The 21177-nt window shown below is 31.5% G+C and overlaps 1 protein-coding gene and 1 long non-coding RNA gene across 4 annotated transcripts in view; both read right to left on the reverse strand.

Annotated features, from left to right (window-relative positions):
• The window catches only part of LOC660309 (Krueppel-like factor 8), a 46114-nt gene extending 25226 nt beyond the window's left edge, over positions 1-20888 (reverse strand). Inside the window, exons 1-2 of one of the 3 annotated variants that reach the window (XM_008197928.3) lie at positions 20577-20888; positions 20306-20427 (exon numbers count right to left, since the gene is read on the reverse strand). Coding sequence is in view for 1 of the 3 variants with exons in the window: in XM_008197927.3 (XP_008196149.1) it covers positions 20306-20317 (12 nt within the window). In the remaining 2 variants the exon portion in view is untranslated. The other 2 variants (XM_008197927.3, XM_064358227.1) reach the window with 2 other exon arrangements.
• On the reverse strand, positions 3924-5079 carry LOC107398404 (uncharacterized). Its single transcript, XR_001575268.2, has 2 exons — positions 4238-5079; positions 3924-4183 (listed from the first exon to the last, which is right to left on the reverse strand). It is a non-coding gene; the product is annotated as an uncharacterized LOC107398404 (long non-coding RNA).
• Positions 20889-21177: the final 289 nt, after the last annotated feature.

The following is a 21177-nucleotide window of genomic DNA, read 5'->3' on the forward strand; positions in this document are numbered from 1 at the left end:
ATTTTTGTAAATGCTAAATTTAAACATTATAGCAACATTTCTGACATCATCGCTTTTGTTTACCTACTTTTTCCACTTCTTTCTGTTAAATATAAACAAATAAAAAAACATAAATAAAAAAATAAAAAGCAAAAAAATACTAAAAAAAGTTTAAAAATTTTATTAATACCTGTACACAAAGGTTTTCTGTTTCGGTTCTAGTTTTATTTTATAAGTAGTATTTGTACTTTTATTTATAACAACAAAAAATATAACCTGTTGTGTTCAGTTTGATATAATTTTTGTTTGACGCAATCAATTTGTCTAACTTTTCCGTTAAAATTAGAGATCACGAAGGTTAGAAGGTTAGATGAACCCGGAGAAACAAATAGCAATGTTTGGGTACAGTTGGTGGCAAAAAAGGGGTACACGTGGGCGTGGCGCTTCTGCGCATTGTGACTTTCACTCATCTCGTAAAACCAAATAAAAGTGTGATAATGATAAGCGCTGGCTTCACACGTCGTAAATGTTGTCCCATTTTTGCTCAAAAATCTCGATTCGTCTCAGTTGCGCAAGTTGTATTAATTTGGTGGATAATTGCGCGACCACCCAGTCGGCCATCGATAAAATTGATAAAAATACTATAATTGGTGGCACATTGCCAAAACTGTCGTGCAATTTGCATGAATTTTGCGGTAAAAGGACGAGTTTTTAATGCGAGGTTTGACCCACATTAGGGGGGCTCCGGAATCCATCATCGCCGGATTTGTTCCGGACGGAGTGTTGTAGACAAACAAGAGAATCGAAAGGATTATAAATCATTTCGTTTTAATTTTCTCGACGCTTGATTTATTGCCGATGTTAGTTCAAGTAGTTCGTATTACAGGTGGTTTATCATTTTAGACTTGCAACAAAGAAAGGTGGATGTACTGGCTTTATACCGAGTGTTATTTATCGCGTAGATTCCACCCTGTAGATGTCGCTACTTTCCCACAGTTTATTCACAAAACGTGGTGTAATTAATGAGCTTCTAGTCTAACTCTTGTAAGAGTTTTTTACACCGAACGAGAGACAGATGTTTCAACTCTTCCGTTAACATTTTTTCGCTTGAAAAAATACGAAAATTTTACTCCAAACCATCACGTTTAAAATCTCTATTTTAAATGTCGTGATTTGGTTTTAGAGACGCCTCAAGCGATCAGATCGTGATTTACAAATTGATTAATTAGTTGTGGATTGATTGCATGGCGATTTTTTGTTCGTGACCATTTTTAAAAATAACAAAAAGTAATGTTAATTAATTCGTAGGATCGTAAAGACGAGAGGAGGCAAGGAATTTGTTTCAAAAGCGACGAGTTTATCGCACGATCAATGTACGAATTAATTTCAACTTCAACTACAAAACGGTTGAGATTCTTATTCGAAAAAACAAATAAAAGGAAAGGTTTATTTGTCAGGTGTAGAAATTCACTTTTGCACACAATTTACACATCTGGCAAAATTCTCTTATCCGTAATTTGAAATTTACGTAATTATTAGAAAAATTTAGAAAATTTAAAAATTTACGAAAGTGGTAAAATAGGGCTTATGATACGATGGAACCACATGGCCATTTAATAAACTAATGTGTTAATAAACCGATGAAATACTCGACAAAGCAACTGAAAAATTATCAATTTGAAGCCAAAATTATCCAATTTTCGCCTTTTTTGAGCACATTTTTTAGCTCGAAGCGCAATTATTTTGCAAAATTTCGTTAAAAACTAACCGAAAAGACACCCAATTAAAATAAAGTGGGTGTTATTATTGAGGTAACACGTGTTTATTATTGAGGTAACGTTTTTCCGAAAAATTTATCTAAAATTTGATGAAAAACCACCAAATTAGAACGAAACTGATGTTATTTTAACTTTCGAACCTGATTTATTTTGCAAGGAATTAAAAAAAATAATTAAAAGTCACAAAATAAATAGAAACTCATGTTAGTTTTTCAAGATTAAGCTTGTTTTTGAGCGAAATTTTCTTGAAATGAGGCGAAAAACCACAAAATTTCGACAAAAATTATTTTCTGTTTTTGAGTTCTTAGAGATGTCACTAAAACAAACCAAAAAATTACCAAATTAAGTCAAAAAGATACCAATTTAAAGCCAAAATTATCTGATTTTTGCCCTTTTTTGAGCACGTTTTTTAGCTTGAAACCCCAGTAATTTGACAATTTTATTAAAAACTGACCGAAAAGTCACTCAATTAAAATAAAAATGGTGTTATTTTAACTTTTTTTGAGTATTATTGACGTAAAACGATTAAGTTTTTTCGAAAATATTACCTAAAATTGGATGAAAAATCATCTAATTAGACTAATCAAAATAGACTATTAAAACACATCTTTTAAAAACCACAAAATTCTAGATTTAGCTTGTTTTTCAGCGAAATTTCCTCGAAATAAGGCGAAAAATCACAATATGTCGACAAAAATCTGTTTTTGAGTTCAGAGATGTCGGTACAAGAAACCAAAAAATTATCACATTAAGTCGAAAAAATAGCAATCTAAAGCCAAAATTATTAAATTTTTGACATTTTTGAGTAGGTTTTTTTGCTTGAAACGTAATTTTATCGCAATATTTCTTTAAAATTGGCCAGAAATGTCACCGAATTAAAATAAAGTGGGTGTTATTTTAACCTTCTTTGAGTCTTTTTGAGGTAATAATTAAGTTTTTTCGAAAAATTCACCTAAAGTTGGATGAAAAATGACCAAGTTAGAGCGGAATTGATGTTGTTTTAACTTTTTTTTAAGTCGAGACTGATTTATTTTGCAAGGGTTATCAAAACACATCTATTAAAATTCGCAAAACAAATGGAAATTCATGTTAGTTTTTCAAGATTGAGCTCGTTTTTGAGCGAAATTTTCTCGAAATAAGGCGAAAAACCGCAAGATTTGATCAAAAATTATTGTTTCAGTTCGAGATGTCGCTAAAAGAAACCAAAAAATTACCAAATTTTGTCGGAAAAATAGCAATTTCGTGCCAAAATTACTTAATTTTTGCCTTTTTTGAACACGTTTTTTAGCTAGAAACGCAAATTGTCGTTAAAAACAGACCGAAAAGTCTCTCAGTTAAAATAAAGTGGACGTTATTTTTATACTTCTTCGAGTCTCGTTGAGGTAACAGATAAGTTTTTTCGAAAAATTTACCTAAAATTTTATAAAAATAGGTCAAAACTATGTTTTTCAGCCAGGAACGGAGATATTCGCAAAATTTTATTCTGAAATTTTTTGAGTTGTTAGCACTTTTTTTTTCTAAAAAATCGTCAAATTTGACCGAAATTAATATTAGTCTTTTCCTTTATCCTAAGGATGTCAATTTAATACGTTTTTTGAACTTCATTTATTTTATAAAATCAAGATCTTATAGACACCTCAAAATCTCAAAAATTTTCGTTTGTTTTTGAGCGAAATTTTGTTGAAAACAAACTAAAAAGTGACAAAATTTGGTCAAAATAGGAGTTTATCCAATTTTTTTTTCAAGCTTTCAAACAATTTTTAAGCTTCGCGCTTAGATAAACTGTGTTGAAATTTTGTCGAAAAATTCGAAAAAAGACATGACACAAAAACAGCTCGCCTTACTTTTAAGAGTGCAAAGCTTATTACCAACTTTAAACGTTTCATTCAATTTAATTAATTTTTTGTTTGGATACTTTCCTAAATTTGGCGTAATTAATTTCTCCAAGTAATTAAAATTCTAAACTTGTGACCCCGCTAAAAAACGCTTTTAATTTTCAAATTTTTTCTCTGTTTAATTACTCAGTCATTAATCTTTTTTTTTGTTCGGTATACTTGAAAGTTTTAATTTTTGAAAATTGTGACGTAAAATATCTCAATTTGTGGCTGAGACAATTGATTTATTACACGAGGGAAAATGAAATGTTTACAAAAACACATAGAATGATTGAAGTAACGAGAATTTAATTACTTTGAAAAAAATATTTAATCAAGTAATTAATTAGAATTCAGCGCTACTGCTTGATGAGCCAACAGGTGACTTGTGAGGTGTCAAGTTACCAGTAGAAATGCCACCACAAAGCCCCGATTTGAATCCGTGTGAGTTCTCATGGTTATGACAACATCGGTTGATTTCATTAAGTGGCCGTTCGATATTGTAGAAATAAAACCCTAATTCGTTTTTATTATAGTTTTTCGTCTCGAGTCCTATAATTACGACGGCAATAAATCAAAGATCATGCATGTTATGAGCGCCGACACCTTTTACATTCTTCGAATACGCAGTTTTCCTGGTGTTCTGTTCCGTTAGGTCTTTTCTTCCCTTAGATGGTGTTGGAATAAATCACCCTTTGATCGTCGATGGCGTACGCGGCGAACCAGAAACACAAACATAATTGGTAAAGTCGTTCTGTATTTGGTCCTCGATTGCGTTATTGCCAACCTAAGAATCCGAACGGGACTCGCATTAGAATAATATATATGTAGAATAGCAGTTTATACATCAATAAAACTTTAAAAGACATTGTAACTTGCACCGTACGCCGAGTACTTTCTAATGCGTTTATAAATTTGGTTCGAACGAATTCATCTGAACCGTGAGAACTTCTCTCGAAACTCGGCTCGCTTTCATTTCGTCGATTTTTTCGCGCAACACGCGATTTTTGATCGATTCCGATTGTTGTCACTTATCAAAATTTTTACGTTTTATTGCACAGTTATGTAATAGTGTTTGCTTAAAGAACCTCCATTAACGTACAGTGAATGTCCGTTATGGTTTAATGATTGAAGCAATCTAAATTCGCCGAGAGTTCTTTTTGTTAATTTTCTTTCATTTTTGCTCTCTCATTCGTTTCCCACACTTTTTATTTGCAATATAATTTTATTTTAATTTATTCTTTTCGTGGCTGTCAATATTGTTTCAATGCGATTATTGTTATCCGGCAATCCTTGACCCAATTGCACACAACTCGTGCCTAATTCTTCTAAATCCAATTTCGACTTTTACGATCATCCTGTAGATAAATTTGAGACACCTTATTTCCATCTTTATCAGGTGGAAATTGTAATGAATGAAAACATTGAAACGACAGTCCCTCACCTACTTCGCTCCTGATGTTGCATCACTAATTTATTTCATTGTGTTTGAATAAGTGCCCACTCCATCATTTTGTAAAACATTTCATATTTTCAACATTTTCGAGTGATAATAAGCGCTGAATTCAATAAAGGAACAATTTGAAAATTAATTTTTTTTAGTACTATTTTGTTTTTTTATGTACAGACGCCTTCAAAATTAATTTCAGGCCTGACACTACTTTTGCAACTTGCTGTACATTTGGAAAAACATTCAAAAAATGTGAAAGGCTACACAGTGTTGGTTCAAAATCATTATTTTAGCTTTTTTCAAATCAACCTACAAAAAAAACTCGCCAAAAATGATCGAAATTGACGTTCTTTTGGTCAATTTAGAATATTTTTAGCTCACTTTGTAGCGAGAAACGTTAAAAATGACATAATTTTCGTCTTTTTTGTTAGATTTATTTTGCTGTATTTTTAAAATTTCGTGTAAAATGACCAGATTTTTATCAAAGATGACTTTCTTTTGGGTAAATTAGAATTCTTCTAGCTCACTTTACAGCTAATAGAAAAAGTGTAAACTCAATTTTTTCGCGATATTTTGTGAAAAATGACATTATTTTCACCTTTGGTTTCACCAATTTATTTTATTGTATTTTTCATATTTTTCGAAATTAATTTTTTTAACGTGAAATTTTCATTTTTGGGTTACACTGACAAGAAATTCTAAATTTATAAAATGAATAATTCAAGAATTAAGTAAAATTGTGTGACAATACGTATCAAGTTTTTTGTTTAGTGCTAATTTAATTTTGGATGTACAGACAACTTCAAAATTAATTTCAGGCCTGGCACTACTTTTGCAACTTGCTGTACATTTGGAAAAACATTCAAAAAATGTGAAAGGTTACACAGTATTGATTCAAAATAATTATTTTTGCTTTATTGAAATCATTAACACACCTACAACCAAAAACTCGCCAAAAATTACCAAAATTGATCGAAGTTGGCGTTCTTTCGGTTAATTTAGAATGTTTTCAGCTCACTTTATAGCGAGAAACGTAAAACTTTAATAAAAATAACATAATTTTCGTCTTTTTTGTTAAATTTATTTTGTTGTATTTTCAAAATTTCGTCTAAAATGACCAGATTTTTATCAAAGTTGATGTTCTTTTGGATAGTTTGGAATTCTTCTAGCTCACTTTATAACTAATAGAAAAAGTGGAAACTCAATTTTTTCGTGAAATTTTGTAAAAAATGACATTATTTTCACCTTTTGGTTTCACCAATTTATTTCACTGTATTTTTCATATTTTTCGAAATTACTTTTTTAACGCGAAATTTATCATTTTTGGGTTACACTGTTAAAAAATTCTGAATTCATAAATGGAATAATTAAAACATTAAGTAAAGTTGTGTGACAATACGTATCCAGTTTTTTGCTTAATGCCTATTTAATTTTTGATGCAACTCTTTTGCAACTCTCTGTACATTTTAAAGAGCATGATGTGAATTATAACTGCATCTAATTGCTAACTAAAAAAAATTGTTTCAGAATCCGATAACGTAGACCAACAAAATCTACTCATTGGTTCTGTTGTTTTGTTTTCAATCCTATTTTAATAATTTTAATATTTTTTCAAATTACCCTTTTTTTAACTTGAAATTATGGAAATATGTGAATTTTTACCATGTTTGAGGAATAATGAACAAGAAATTTCTCTAGACTATTAGGTTTCGAATTCACAAATATTGCAATATATTGCAAAATAAGTGTTTTTGTAAAACACTATAGTTACTATAGCTTATTTTTATTACTATAGTTTACTACCTGTTTCCTGTTTAATTTTTAATTAAACGCTTTCAAAATTAATGTCAGGCCAAACACTACTTTTGCAACTCGCTGTATATTTGTAAAAATAGTATTAACCAAAGTATTAAAGGAGAAATATTTCAGATATAGACCAATAAAAATTTCCAAATCTGGTGTGTTATTTTGCTTCCAAATTTTTGTAATAATTTTTGATATTTTTCAAAATTGCACTTTTTTAACTTGAAATTTTCATTTTCGAGTTACACTAATAAATGTCTCTCAATTCATAAGAGGAATAATTCAAAAATTAATTAATGTTTTGTGATAATACGCAGTTTTGTTGCCATATCTTAGTGCCTATTTAATTTTTGGTGTACAGACGCCTTCAAAATTAATGTCAGGCCCGACACTTCCGACGACGCTTCTTTTGCAGCTCGATGTACATTTTAAAAAGAATAATGTCGAAGTTGATGTATGTTTGTGTTTAGAAGTTTTTAGAAAATAAGACAGTGTTTTACTTTTTTACCTACTTTAACATAGTGAATAATAATTAATAACTGCTACTAACTAAAAGAAATATTTCAGAACCCGAAAATGTGTACCAAATCTAGTCGATGTTTTCTAAATCTGATGTTGGTTCTGTTATTTTGTTTTCAGTTCAATTTTAATAATTTATCATATTTTTTCTAATGTTTCTTTAACTTCGAATTACGAAAATTTGCGAATTTTTACCGTTTTCGTGTAATAATGACACGAAATTTCTCTAAACCGGCTTTAAATTCATAAAAAGAATAAATAAAAAATTTAAAAAAAATGCAAACGAATGTTTACTACTTGCTTAATTTTTAATGTACAGACGCCTCTAAAGTTAACGTCAGGCCTGACATTGCTTTTGCAGCTAGCTGTACATTTGTTCAAATTTTTCTAATACCTGATTTGTATTTTTCGAAGTAAGTACAGCGCAGTGCATAAGCAATGTCACCACTTTTGTGTCTAAGTGTGCCATATAAGCAAACCAGTTCACTTGACCCTCAACGGCTATAAATCGAGGCATCATTGTCAAATACCATAAAACATTGTTCCGGGATGTTTGAAATTTCAGCTATCTGATGGTTCTAATCCTCTCGCTACGTAGGTGCTCGGTGTGGGTCGTTTGACATAAATAAAATGGTATGATCGTGGTAAAAAGTGTGAATTTTTGTCCGAAAACTGTACACATGTCCGGCGGTAACAATTAATTCTAAAGTAGTGTTACGGCCGTAATAAACCATCTTACGAGCGTGTTAATTTTACGACACTTATTTCGTAACAAATGGTAAAAGCGTCGTTTAATTTCGCATTTTTTCAACAATTAAACACGTTGATTTTACATAAGTCTTGTTGCGAAAATTGCATAGAGGGCGCGGTCTAGTTTTAGGACGGTTTCTTTGTCTTTACAATGACACACCCAAGAAAGTTAAAAATGTCGGCAGATGACACTCGATCGCCTTGAGGGAGCGCCTAGTCACAAGCGTGTTTTATTGGAAATTTTTGTTGACACGGATAGGTATCCAGTGGCGTACGCTGGGCGGCTGGACACACTACTTTGGCGGAGGTGCCAGGAAATTAAATCTTGATACGGACTGGGTTATTTTTATTGCGCGTAATGGGGGCTATAAATCACAACTTTATGATTATTAATGTCTTAACTTCTTGCGTGGAGCCTCCCCGCTGTGAAATGACAATTTACTTTTTCTGAGAGTAATTATTTCTTGATGATTATGGCGCTAATTATTGGTTTCCTTTTCGATGTAATAAATTGCCAGTTTACAGTTTCCTGTAATTTGGTTTTTGCTAGGTATCGCATTTTTTCAGCACCTTTAGGTCTCAGCCACCTACGGTTTAGTCAAGTGCGCGGCCACTTTCTTTGCTTCCGGCCGTACATTCTAACATCAGTTTGTATACAGGGTGATTCTTTTAATGTCTGTCATAGAAACTTTTGAATTTGCAATTCGGAAATAAAATTAACTAGACGCCCTCTGGTGATGACTTTTGAACTATGTCGAAAACAGTAAAGAAATTTTCGTAATGCCACGTTTAACTGACATTTAATGAATTGTTCAACAATTTTGCGTGTATAGTGTTAATTACTTACAATAGAAAGAATTACTTTAAAAGTACGTGGTGGTAAATACTAGCGTTGACTTTGGTTCTGTAGTTTTTCGTGGTATAAAGTGTTTATTGTTGGAACTTGAAAGTGGATAAAAAGTGAAAAATATTTAAATTTTGATTACAAAGTGTTATCAAACAGTTGTCTAATTAAAGATTATAAGTAATGGATCACAGCGAACACAAAGTTTGGCTCAAGAAACCTATAAATTAGTGAAGTGTTATGAATTTTAGGTTAGAATTTTCCACTGAAAAAATCATGAAATGCTGCGGTAAATCTACAAAACTACAATAAAGATTAACAACTGCTGATATATTTAAATGTAAATTATGCCAAAAGGTAGGCTTTTCAATGTCTTTGTAATAATTTTCCAATAAAGAAAGTGAACCAAACAGTCATTCGTTATTCGTGTTTTCCTCGTCATCTCTCATTTGTCTACATAAGTTTCTTGCATCAAAGATACAATAATCATTTCGCATAGGCAATGCAATAATTGTGAAGCCCCAAAATTCGTACAACGCTCAAAATATCCGAATAAACATTTTCCCGCCATTTATGGTTACTGTTTTCGACCTAGCTCAGTGGCGCCCCCAACGGTAATTTTACTTCCGAATAAAGCTACTACGGCTTTGAAATTTTGTTCACAACCTAATTCGAACATTCATAAGCATATAATCTATCAGATAGACTAGGTTTTAATTGATTCAAAAATTCAATTCGGCAAAACTATTCGAAACAGTGGAACTATTTTAACCTAAACTCTTGTAAAATGATTCGGGGAATCTATTGACGTCGAACAGATTGTAAAATTTCCAATAGTTTTTTAGTTATGAATTTTTATTTTATCTATTTTTACTTCCATGGTCAGTTTTCTCGAAAACTGTTATTCTCACGACAATAACCTTTTTTGAAGATAGATAATTAAAAGAGCTATTCTCAGTGCTCTGGGTACCTAAAAAGTAACCAAAATCTCAAAAAAAAAGAAAAATCAAACATCAAAAAATCGACTTTTTTGAATTTTGGAGGAATGTAAAGACTTCTAAAGATACAGAAAACTGAAAAAAGCTTTTCTCCAGCCAGTTTTTTTTAATTCTTGTCAACTTCAACTCAATTTCTAAAAAAAAATGTGAATGAAGCAAAAATGACGCATTTGTAAACAACTATTTTCGCTTTCTGATATCTATAAAAGATGTCCAAACCCAGTGCTTAAATAGCTTGTTTCAGCACCCAGTTTTTTCAGTGGCGGCTCATGGGTTCAAAACTGGGTGAACAATTACAACATTAACACAAATAGTCGTCAAAAAATACCAAAAAAAAAGAAAAATAAAAAAGTGAAGACACCCTAAAAAGTGAAAGGATTAGTTATTTCAAAATCTTTTTTTTTTACTTTTTTTCAATGATTTACACTTTCAAGCAAAAACTCGTCAAAAGTGACAAAATTTTATCCAAACTGACATTCTTTTGGTCAGTTTAAGAATTTTTGTGCTCACTTTATTGCGAGAAACTAGATTTTTTCATGAAATTTTGTGAAAAATTACATTATTTGTGCATTTTTCGTTATATTTGTTTTCTTTTTTAGTAAGAATGTCATGTGTTTTGTAAAATTTTGGCAAAAATAACTAAATTTGATCGGAATTGGCGTTTTTTTGGCTAGTTTAGATTTTTCTAGTTCATTATGTAGCGAGAAACACCATTTGTTCGCATCTTGAAATCTTCTAAATTATCACTTATTCCAAAAAAGCGAAAAAGACATACCTATCTACATTTTTATTTTTATTATTTTGATAGAGAAATAGAACTTTTTGATCAAATACTTACTTATTTCACATAAATGCGTTAGAGAACAGAACAAGAAATCATTAAAATGACATTATGTTTTGTTAAATTTATCTTGCTTTTTAGCGAGACATTATTTTGTAAAATTTTGTTTAAGTTAAAATACACCAAAAAATCATTAATTTCCGAAGAAACTGAGATCATTTAGAGTTAGAAACTGACTTATTTTGCGAAATTTCCTTAAGAATGTAAAAAGAAATTCAAAGTAAAGGCTGAAATGTCATTATTTTCGCCCTTTTCGTTCCTACTTGTGAGTAGGAAAGTCACTCATTTTGCGAAATTTCGACAAAGGTGATCGAATTCCAGAAATTAACGTTCTTTTAGCGTCTTTAAAATTATTTTTACCTTGCTTTATGATTATGAGCGAGATACTCACTTTTTTTACTAAACTTCGGGAAAAAATCTCTTAATTAGATCAAAGAATTCATTATTTTGAGTCAAAAACTCGTCAAAAATTAACAAATTTTATCGAAATTGGTGTTTATTTAGCCAGTTTAGATTTTTTTCTTCACTTTATTGCAAGAAACTCAATTTTTGGCGAAAGTTTGTGAAAAATGACATTATTTTCGCATTTTTCGTTAGATTTATTTTATTTTTTTAGGAATAATTTCACGTATTTTTCAAAATTTTGACAAAAATAACCAAATTTGATCGGAATTGACGTTCTTTTGGCTAGTTTAGATTTTTTACCTCATTTAATAGCGAGAAACATCACCTTTTCGCCTCTTCTACAAAATTATCGCTCATTTTATCTAATATTCTCATGGATATAAGTTGTTTTTTCAGTCAAAAACGCACTTATTTCGCATAAATTTCTTACAGAACAGAAAAAGAAATCGCAAAAATGACATTATTTTGACTTTTCTCGTTACATTTATCTTGTTTGTTAGCGAGACATTATTTTGAAAAATTTTGTTTAAGGCGATCTCGTTAAAATACACGAAAAAATAATGACATCACGAAGGAATTGACGTGATTTAGAGTTAGAAACTGACTTGTTTTGCGAAATTTCCTCAAGAATGTAGAAAAAAAGTTACAAAGGGCAGTCGAAAATGGCCTTACAATCACCCTTTTTGTTGGATTTATCTTATTTGTGAGTAAGAAAGTCACTCGTTTTGCGAAATTTCGCCAAAAATGATCGATTTAGAGAAATTGACGTTCTTTTAGCCTCTTTATTAGAATGATTTTTAGCTTGCTTTATGAGCGAGAAACTCACATTTTTTCACAAATTTTGAAAAAAATCTCCTAACTACACCGAATAGTATAGTATTTTGAGCCAAAAATTCGTCAAAAATTACCAAATCTGATCAAAATTGATGTTCTTTTGGTGAGTGTAGAAATATTTTTGCGCACTTAATTGCAAAAAATAATATTATTTTCGCCTTTTTCGTTGTAAAAATGTCACATATTTTGCAAAATTTTGCCAAAATAACCAAATTTGATAGGAACTAGCAGTCTTTTGGCTAGTTTACAAAATTCTTAGCTCATTTTCTAGTCACAACCACCTTTTTTTCTCGCCTCTTTAAAATAAAAAAAATTAGTACTCATTCGAAAAAATTGAAAAAGGACCTATTTATATTTTTATGTGAGTGTAACAAAGCAAGGGACTTTGCTATTTTGGTAGAAAAATAAGTTTTTCTTTTGATACAAGGTGAATCTTCTTCGCTCGCGATAATAAAAGTCGTTGCACTCTGACGCAACAAAGTGGAAAATTATAAGATTTCGATTTCCACATTTTGCAATTTTTCAGTGGGTGGATCTTCGATAACATTCGCCACCATTTTGAAACAAACACAGAAATGTCACTCGAATTACATTACAGTCAGCGATTGCATTAGAATTGCTTGTTTGACAAGATTCCAGCTTTAAATATGCATAAAAAATGAATCCGGAATTTGTCGGAAAACAACAAAACAAAGGATCACCCTGTAACAAATCACCATGAAATTTTAATTGAACCGGAATTTGAACAATTTCTGAATCAAAACTAATTAATTTCCAAATTATCGAAAATCACTGGACGTGTGTTACTTTTAGTCGACCTAAATATTTTTTTCAAATTTCGGCTGTCAATTAGTGGAATAAATTTGTAACCACTGGAAGAAATAATTTACGACTTAGGTGTCAGGTACCGAAAATATTAGTAAAATTTTAACACCTGCTTAACCAATATAAATCAACAACGAAATTAAGGAGAGGTACGTGTAATCTTGGCCAATAACACGCAATACGGTATAAAATAATGTCGTTAAATGTTGCGGTCGGAAAACTAATGTTTTCCGTCTGGGTTTTATGTCCATTTTATAGTTATTAGATGAAGGAATAATTTACAACCGCCGTCGACATTCTCGAATCACTCTGTATATGATTTTTGCAAAAAATCATATTTTGCAGGTGGTAAAACAAGCGACCCACACGGGAGAGCAACAAAACGAGTCCCCGGTGGAAACAAGTCAGTGTTAGTCGTTTTTCTTATCTGGATCTAGTAGGCCATAAAGATAAGCCCACTAACTCGGTTAAGTGAGCACCGCAGATTTACGAATCCTACCAACTTTACTCCGGATTGGATTTTATTGGCTCGTTATGTTATTTGATACAATGTTCTTCATCGCATCACCTTTGAAAAAAATCAAAAAGATTCAAATAGAGATCTGGTTTGTAATGGACTAGGAGGGTAAATTAATTGGTTCATCCGTTCTAGATTGATAAACGAGCGGCTGGACGAGAGACGAGATGATTCAATCTTGGAAGTTATTTGTTTCCGGTTGGACAACACGTAAATCAATTTTTTTAGAAAATTTCAAGTTAGCAGGTATGTTCTAATCCGGTGCTAAAATAGCTCCGGTGAACAATTAAAATAACGTACACAAAGTACAACACGAGCTTAAGAGCGAAAATCGTCGTCAAAAAATTAATAAGACACCACTATTTTTGATTTTTGTTTGCTCAAAGCGGTCAAGAAATTATCTACGAAAGTCGAAAATTATGTTATATTTGCTATTCAGATCAAAATTTTTCGCATAAGTTCTATACAAAGTGTGCCAAAAAAATACAAATTAAATTAAAAATGACTTTTTTCTAAAGGTTTATTTTATTTTTGAGTTCTAAACATGTTTAATTTGTAAAATTTCGTCAAAAAATAACTAATGTAAAATATTTTTAAATTTATATGTGCCTAAAATTTTTTTATGAAAAAAATGCCGAAAACCCAAGTAATTAGTTTTGATCGAAAATCACACTATTTTGCCTTTTTCCTTTATTTTAATACGTCATACAAACAAAAATTCGTTTGTTCGATTTATTTTTTTCAAAAATGACCAAATTTGGTAGAAATTGACATTCTTTTGTAGAATTTTTTAGATCACTTTATAGATAGAAACTAAAGTTTTCGCAAAATTTCATTAAAGGTACATTACTTTCGCCTTTTTCGTTAGATTTATTTTGGTTTTTTTTAGCAACGTCACGTATTTTGCAAAATTTCGTCAAAAATAACCAAATTTGACTCAAATTGACTCTCTTTAAGCCAGTTTAGAATTTGTTTAGTTCACTTTTTGGCGATTTATTTGCGGGACTTCGAAAACTGGCTGATAATTGCGCCGAAAATTACATTATGATGCACTAAAAGCTCATTTTCTGAATAAATAATATTTTTTTTGCGAAAAACCACTTTTAAATGAAAAACGTGTTTTCTTAAACTGACCGAAATATTTTGTAGAAAATTTGAAAATTATGTTATATTTATTATTTTTCGCATTTTCAGAGCGTCTTTCAATCAAAAATTTATTTCGCATAATTTTTTTAGAGACCATGGCAAGAGAGCACAAAAATTATATTTTTTTGACTCTTTTCGATAACTTTATCTTTATAGCGAGACATTATTTTGCAAAATTTTGTTTAGGATGATCTCGAAAAATAATTAAATTATGAAAGAATTAACGTCGTTTTGAGCTAGAAACTGACTTTTTTGCGAAAATCACAAAGGAAAGGCAGAAAATGCCGTTATTTTCACCCTTTTTGTTAGATTTATCTTACTTGTGAGTAAGATAGTCATTCTTTTTTCAAAATTTTGCCAAAAATGATCGATTTAGAGGATGATCTCGAAAAATCCTTAAATTACGAAAGAATTGACGCCATTTTGAGCTAGAAACTGACTTTTTTTGCAAAATTTCCTCAAGAATGTCGAAAAAAATACAAAGGAAAGTCAGAAAATGCCGTTATTTTCGTCCTTTCTGTTAGATCCATCTTATTTGTGAGTAAGAAAGTCATTCTTTTTTCAAAATTTTGACAAAAATTATCGATTTAGAGGATGATCTCGATTTAGGATGATCTCGAAAAATCCTTAAGTTACGAAAGAATTGACGTCATTTTGAGCTAGAAACTGACTTTTTTGCGAAATTTTCTTAAGAATATCCAAAAAAAATCACAAAGGACAGGGAGAAAATGCCATTATTTCGCCCTTTCTGTTAGATTTATCTTATTTTTGAGTAAGAAATTTAGAGGATTCACGTTGTTTTAGTCGCTTTTTAGAATGAGCTGGAAAAGATTTTATTTACCTTGTTTTGTTTTCTGTTTGTCTGTTTTACATTTTCCGAGTAAAATTTGAAAGGGTTTCTGTTGTCCGAATGAATTAAAATTTTGTATACTTATGTTATAAAATAAAATTCATATAAAAGCTTTGTAAATGGTCATTACGGACGAGAAATTCACTTTTTTCACGAAATTTGGTTAAAACAGACCGTAAAAATCACTTAACTACGTCAAGGATTAAGTTATCTTGAGCCGAAACTTACTCATTTTGCGGAATATCCCCTTAATGGTGCGAAAAAATATAAAACTTTTAGATAAGTGTGGCCCATTTCAAATGTTTAATACCGCCACCATTTTTAATAAACATTAACTTAAATGAAAAAAATTTAAAAAAGCTCCAACAATACTGTACCGTTTGACTATTGTTTTGACGTGGGAAAGTAGGTTTGTTGTTATTTTTTCGAGTAATAATGATTTAAAAAAAAATGTCCGGCACCTAAATTGCGTAGGCATTGTGGATGTTGCAAAATGAAAAAATTTCAAAAAAACTAAAATATAATAAATAGAGATGAAGCAACAAGATCCAGTAGATAAAATTTTATAACCCAGACCAAGCCCTCGATAAATATTTCAATAATTATTAGAAAGTGTGAAAATGGAAAATATGTAAACAAACATTAAACGTATGGTTTTATGGCGTTTAATTACTATAAAACCAGCGGTCGTACAAATGAAGGAAAAATCGATCATGGGATTTTGACGACAGCTCGATAAAAAACCAGGTAATAGATTTATCGCCTTGTCGATTACCATAATTGATTTGGCGCAGGTAGCACCCGTGCGATGTTTTACATAACAAAACGTTAACAAATCCGTCGTGACATAAACACAATGAGCGACATTTTTTTTTTCGATTCAATATGGCCGAAAACGCGACCTCAAACCGTGCGATGCATCTTTGCGCCGACTTTTACCTTTATGAATAATTTTAAGGTTAGATTGACATTTCAAGACTAACGGATTAACAATAGAACGAAGATGAGTTAACCTTAAACGTGGCCGTACCTAACTGGGAGGAGGATGCGACTTTCACATAAGATCAAACAATGACAAGACACCAAGCCCTCGAAAGGGTGATGCTTATTTCGGTTTATTATACGCTGATCCGGATGATTATTGCGCTTCGAGCGGTTTAGATCGTGTTCGAAGGCGTGGCGAGCTGATAAACGTGTGAACCAAGCTTTTAGGCGATTTGTAAAAACGAGTTTACGATTACGAACTAATGTTCCCGTTCCAAATGCGAAAAACACCACTTTCGGTGCTTTAACAGACTAGTACCATTTTTTTTTCAAAGTTGGTAGCAAATTTAAACACACAATGTTGGTAGCGACGATTAAAACACTATTTTGAGTGTCGAAATAAATATTCATGCACAGTTGTCACTAAGACCAACCTTGATGACTCAAATCGCTTGAAAATATGAAATAATGTCGCGAGAAAAATTCTCGCCGATATATTTCCTTATTTATGGCACTCTGTGCACATTAATTTCTTATGTGCGTAACATAAAATAGTTGCTTTCAATACACTTACAAGAAGTAATCGGAAGGAGTTAAATTAGCATAAAGCAAGCGGCGAAATAAATCAAAACAACTATTAGTTGAGAAGTTATGTCCTCGTTGATTAAGAAAAAATTACATAAATTTATTTTATATGTAACATGATTGCAAAAATTGGGGTTCGATCCCTGCTGAGGACAGTTTTTTTGTGGTTGCGAAACGTCTATTATTTCCACATTTTGACAGTATCTCGACTATAAATTACCAGCGTTATAATTTAAATCCAAACGATCACTTATCATTTATCACATTGACCAATATTCGTTGGGTAAGAGATTTATTACCAAACGCTAACAAATCATACTTAACTGTGCGAATTTCAAATTCAATAATATTTCCGTTACACGTTTTTCTGTTTAAATATTGATTGTGCTGGACGGTGGTAATAAAAAAAATCAATGATTGTATCATCTGATCACTCAAAACACACCTATAAGAATAATTTAGGGAGTTAATGTTTCAGAACTTGGTAATTAAGGAAACATAATTTAATTAGTGATTCCAAGACTAAAGCGCCGTTTTTTTTTCACAGCTGGGCGATGAGAAAGTACATCGAAGTAGGTAGTGGTTGTGATTTTTATCACGTGACCGACTATTGTCATTTGAAATTGTCCAGGTCACGTGATCGGAATATCATCGTAGAATAAAAATTAATTTATGTGGCGGTTTTAGTATATTTTCTTTCAATAAAAAAGCAATAGATGAGACTTAAGTGTTGGTCGTTTTTGAGATATTAGATTTTTTACATAATTTCCTCGTTTGGTGTGACGGTTTTAGGAGTGTTATGGATTAGGCGACGCGTGTGTGAAGGTTTGTGGGGTCTTGATTTGGGGGAATTTTCTTTTGCAAGGTTGCTGGCGGGTCAATGACCGGCAACGTCAAGTGTTATTTAATTCGTATTAATTCAAACTATTTTACAAGTTTTGATTTTGCAAAAAAATTAACAGCCTGTTGCAAGAAGATCAAGTCTGTTACGAGTAGGTTCTTTTGATCATGAAATAGGTTGAAAAATACTTTATTATGGCATTTGTAATTTTGACAATAAATACTATTCAGATTTAATTTTGAACTTGAAAAAACAATAACTAAATAGCACAAAAAATACATTAAAAGCCAAAAGCAAGACAATATTAACATTTTACAACTAAACAAAAACACAACAGACAAAATTACATAAAATCATATAACCAAAAAACAAACAAAGGGTTAGCTTAGGTTTTTAGACACTTAGGCAGCATAACATAAAATATACATTTAGACGACAACAGTAATTATTATTTGATTTTTTTTATATTATTTTTATCCGAAAAGTGAAACGCCTTTAAAACTGAAAATGGCCAAAAACTTAAAATTTGGAATGTAGTTTGTATGTAAATTTGATTGTTAAGGCACCTATCTGAATGTCAAATTTATTTAAATATTTTTAAAGTCTCTCTTTAGTAAAGTAGTTTAATTTTAATATTATGAGGGCAAACAAAAGTAATTTTGCATTGATATGTAATTTTTGTTATATTTTTTCATTTTTTTACAAAAATACCTTTTTTTAAATATAATACAATATTATACTATTATAGCAACGTTTCTTTGTACATTATAAAGTTTTCCAACAGATATTGGTGTTTAAACAAGATGTTTTGACAAGGTGACCCGAAAATATTTACGATACTGATCGGTTCGTCTGAAATACTACAGGCTGTCTGCAATAAATCAACAATAAGTTTTCCTGAGTGATTACTGATTAGCCTCGCTTTGGAGTAATCATAATAAAAATTTAATGGTGTACAAATAAAACGTTGCTATTATACAAACGATATTTTAAATTATTATTTTTCCAACTTTTTTATCTGTTTTTGTTCTTTTAAAATACATATTCCTGTCATTACTTCTGCATCAACCACCAGAATCTATTATTATTACAATTACATACATCAAATTTGTGTGTGTTAAAAAAACTTCTTTTGTACTTTTTTCTTTTTTATTGAGCGTATTTTATGTCCTTATCCAATTCAGAATAGTGATGAATGTGATGAATGATGATCATTGATGAACGTTAGTTACAATACAATTAAGAAACATTATTTCTATTTTTTCAAAGAATTTCTTCAGCACTTTTTTTAAATTACAATAATTAAATTAATTCATCTTGTACCTCGCGTATTTTTTGTAAAGTACAGAAACCAGCTGTAGCAACGTAAAAACTGTATAATATTTTTGTTGTGAATTTTTTTTTTTGTTCCTAAGTATTATATTGTCATTGACATTGTCTGTAGAATTAAAAAAATTATTTAAACACATTCTTTTATCTTCTAAAGTCCTTATTGCAAAGTTCTTTCTTCTCATTATTTCTGCAGCAACTATCATTTTATGTATGTTTGGGTATTTTGAAAATGTCGTGGCAATATTGCCAATAAACGAATAGACATTTTTAAGATAACCAAGTGTACATGAAATTTTTTTGGTGCACTTTTTTATTGTTGTTTTGATTTTATTATTGTTTTCTTTATCTAAATCAGGATAGTGTTAGTTATAAATCAGGATAGTGTTAGTTATCTAAGATTTTATTTTCGCACAAAGAATTTTTGGATTTTAACAATAAACTGCAGTAATATCAATTATTTTTTTTGTTTGCTGTTCAAATAAAATTTACAAAACTATAATGGGTACAGCTACCAACACAAGCGATGTCATTAATTTGCGAGCGTCTATTCACGCGTATTTTTTCCAAAGTACAGTGACCTGCAGAAGCAAAACTGCATATTCGTCTTTTCTATTGTATCAATCGATAGAATTAGATTAGTGTAAAACGTGTTTACGTCCAAAGAGTTCAAATAAATGTTTGAAAACGGTCTATGTTTACACGAACAATTTTTTTATTTTTTGTCCAAAAATTTTTTTTTCTAAAAATTACCATTCGTTATTTTTTTTCGTTATCAAATAGGATAAAAACTATGAGAAGTACAGCTATCTACATAAGCAATGTTATTAATTTTTGTTAAGTACAGTGACCTGCTGAAGCAACGCCAAAACTGCAAATTGTCTTTTGTCCTGAACAAATCGGTCGAATTAGTGTAAAGACGTGTTTATCTTTCTTGTGTGCAAATAAATCGCTTCTAAACCCCCAATTGAGGGTCGTCGACCATCGGGGCATTTATTTCCGGCAGCCTCACGCACCGATTTCTCGTTTGCGTGTCCCCAGCCGCCTCGATAATGATCGCGAGATGCGCTCGGAGGGCGTAAACCGGAAGTGTTAAATAACAATGAACCTGCGCGCCGCTTCAATTACCACCCACACATCCGGCGGTACTCACCATGAAAACCATATGAAATCCTGATGATGACCGGCTTATCTTGGACGAAATCGGTCGAGTTTCCTGTCACAATCACGCGCGAATCATCGTCACAAAAGGCACTGAGTTTCCGGACGTACGTTCTGAAACAAAAGCGACGGATTTTTGGGCGTTTCTATTTTCACAGACGACATAATTAGATATCTTATCAGTCTTATCGTGCAACACGTGCGTCTCAATAACATCAGTGTTGCTGGGGTAAAGTGCGAAAGGGGCCCTTTTTTCTACAAACCTTACTGGCCGCGAGAGTCCTTAATGCATTGTTTTTTTTTTGAAAAAAAAGAGGGGGTTTTGGGGGCGTTACGAATCGGGATCGGAAAACATCGTAAATAGCGGCGAAACTAACGCCATCAACGTTAGATACACACTGATGGGACACCACGGCTTCGACGAGAACATAGCGCACGGGAACATCACAGGCGGCCTGGTCGAACCAAGGACCCCACTATGTGCACGATCCCCACCATAGTAAAAGGCTATGTACGGACATTCTAATAGAACAAACAGAGACGCCGCTGATTTTCTACGAGGATGCACCAATATACAAAGGTGACCTCGCCAAGATTATATAAGGAGAGATAACCCGAAAAGCGTGTGGGAGTTCACTGATAACAGCTGATTTGGAAATTTTTAGGTCGAGATTGCTATAATTTATGTTTTTGTTTGGGTGCGATTGACACGTTTTGACCGAATTTAACGTTCGAGACACAATTTCGGACTTGGCGACTCGAAAAGTTGAGGTTCGAACCCCGCTCCGGCCAACTTTTTTTTACTTTTTTTTTGGTAATTTGAGACAAAGTAGCCCACAGCCTTAACAAACCTCTAAATAACAA

The sequence above is a fragment of the Tribolium castaneum genome, chromosome 8 (genome assembly GCF_031307605.1).
Source record: "Tribolium castaneum strain GA2 chromosome 8, icTriCast1.1, whole genome shotgun sequence".
Lineage (NCBI taxonomy): Eukaryota > Metazoa > Arthropoda > Insecta > Coleoptera > Tenebrionidae > Tribolium > Tribolium castaneum.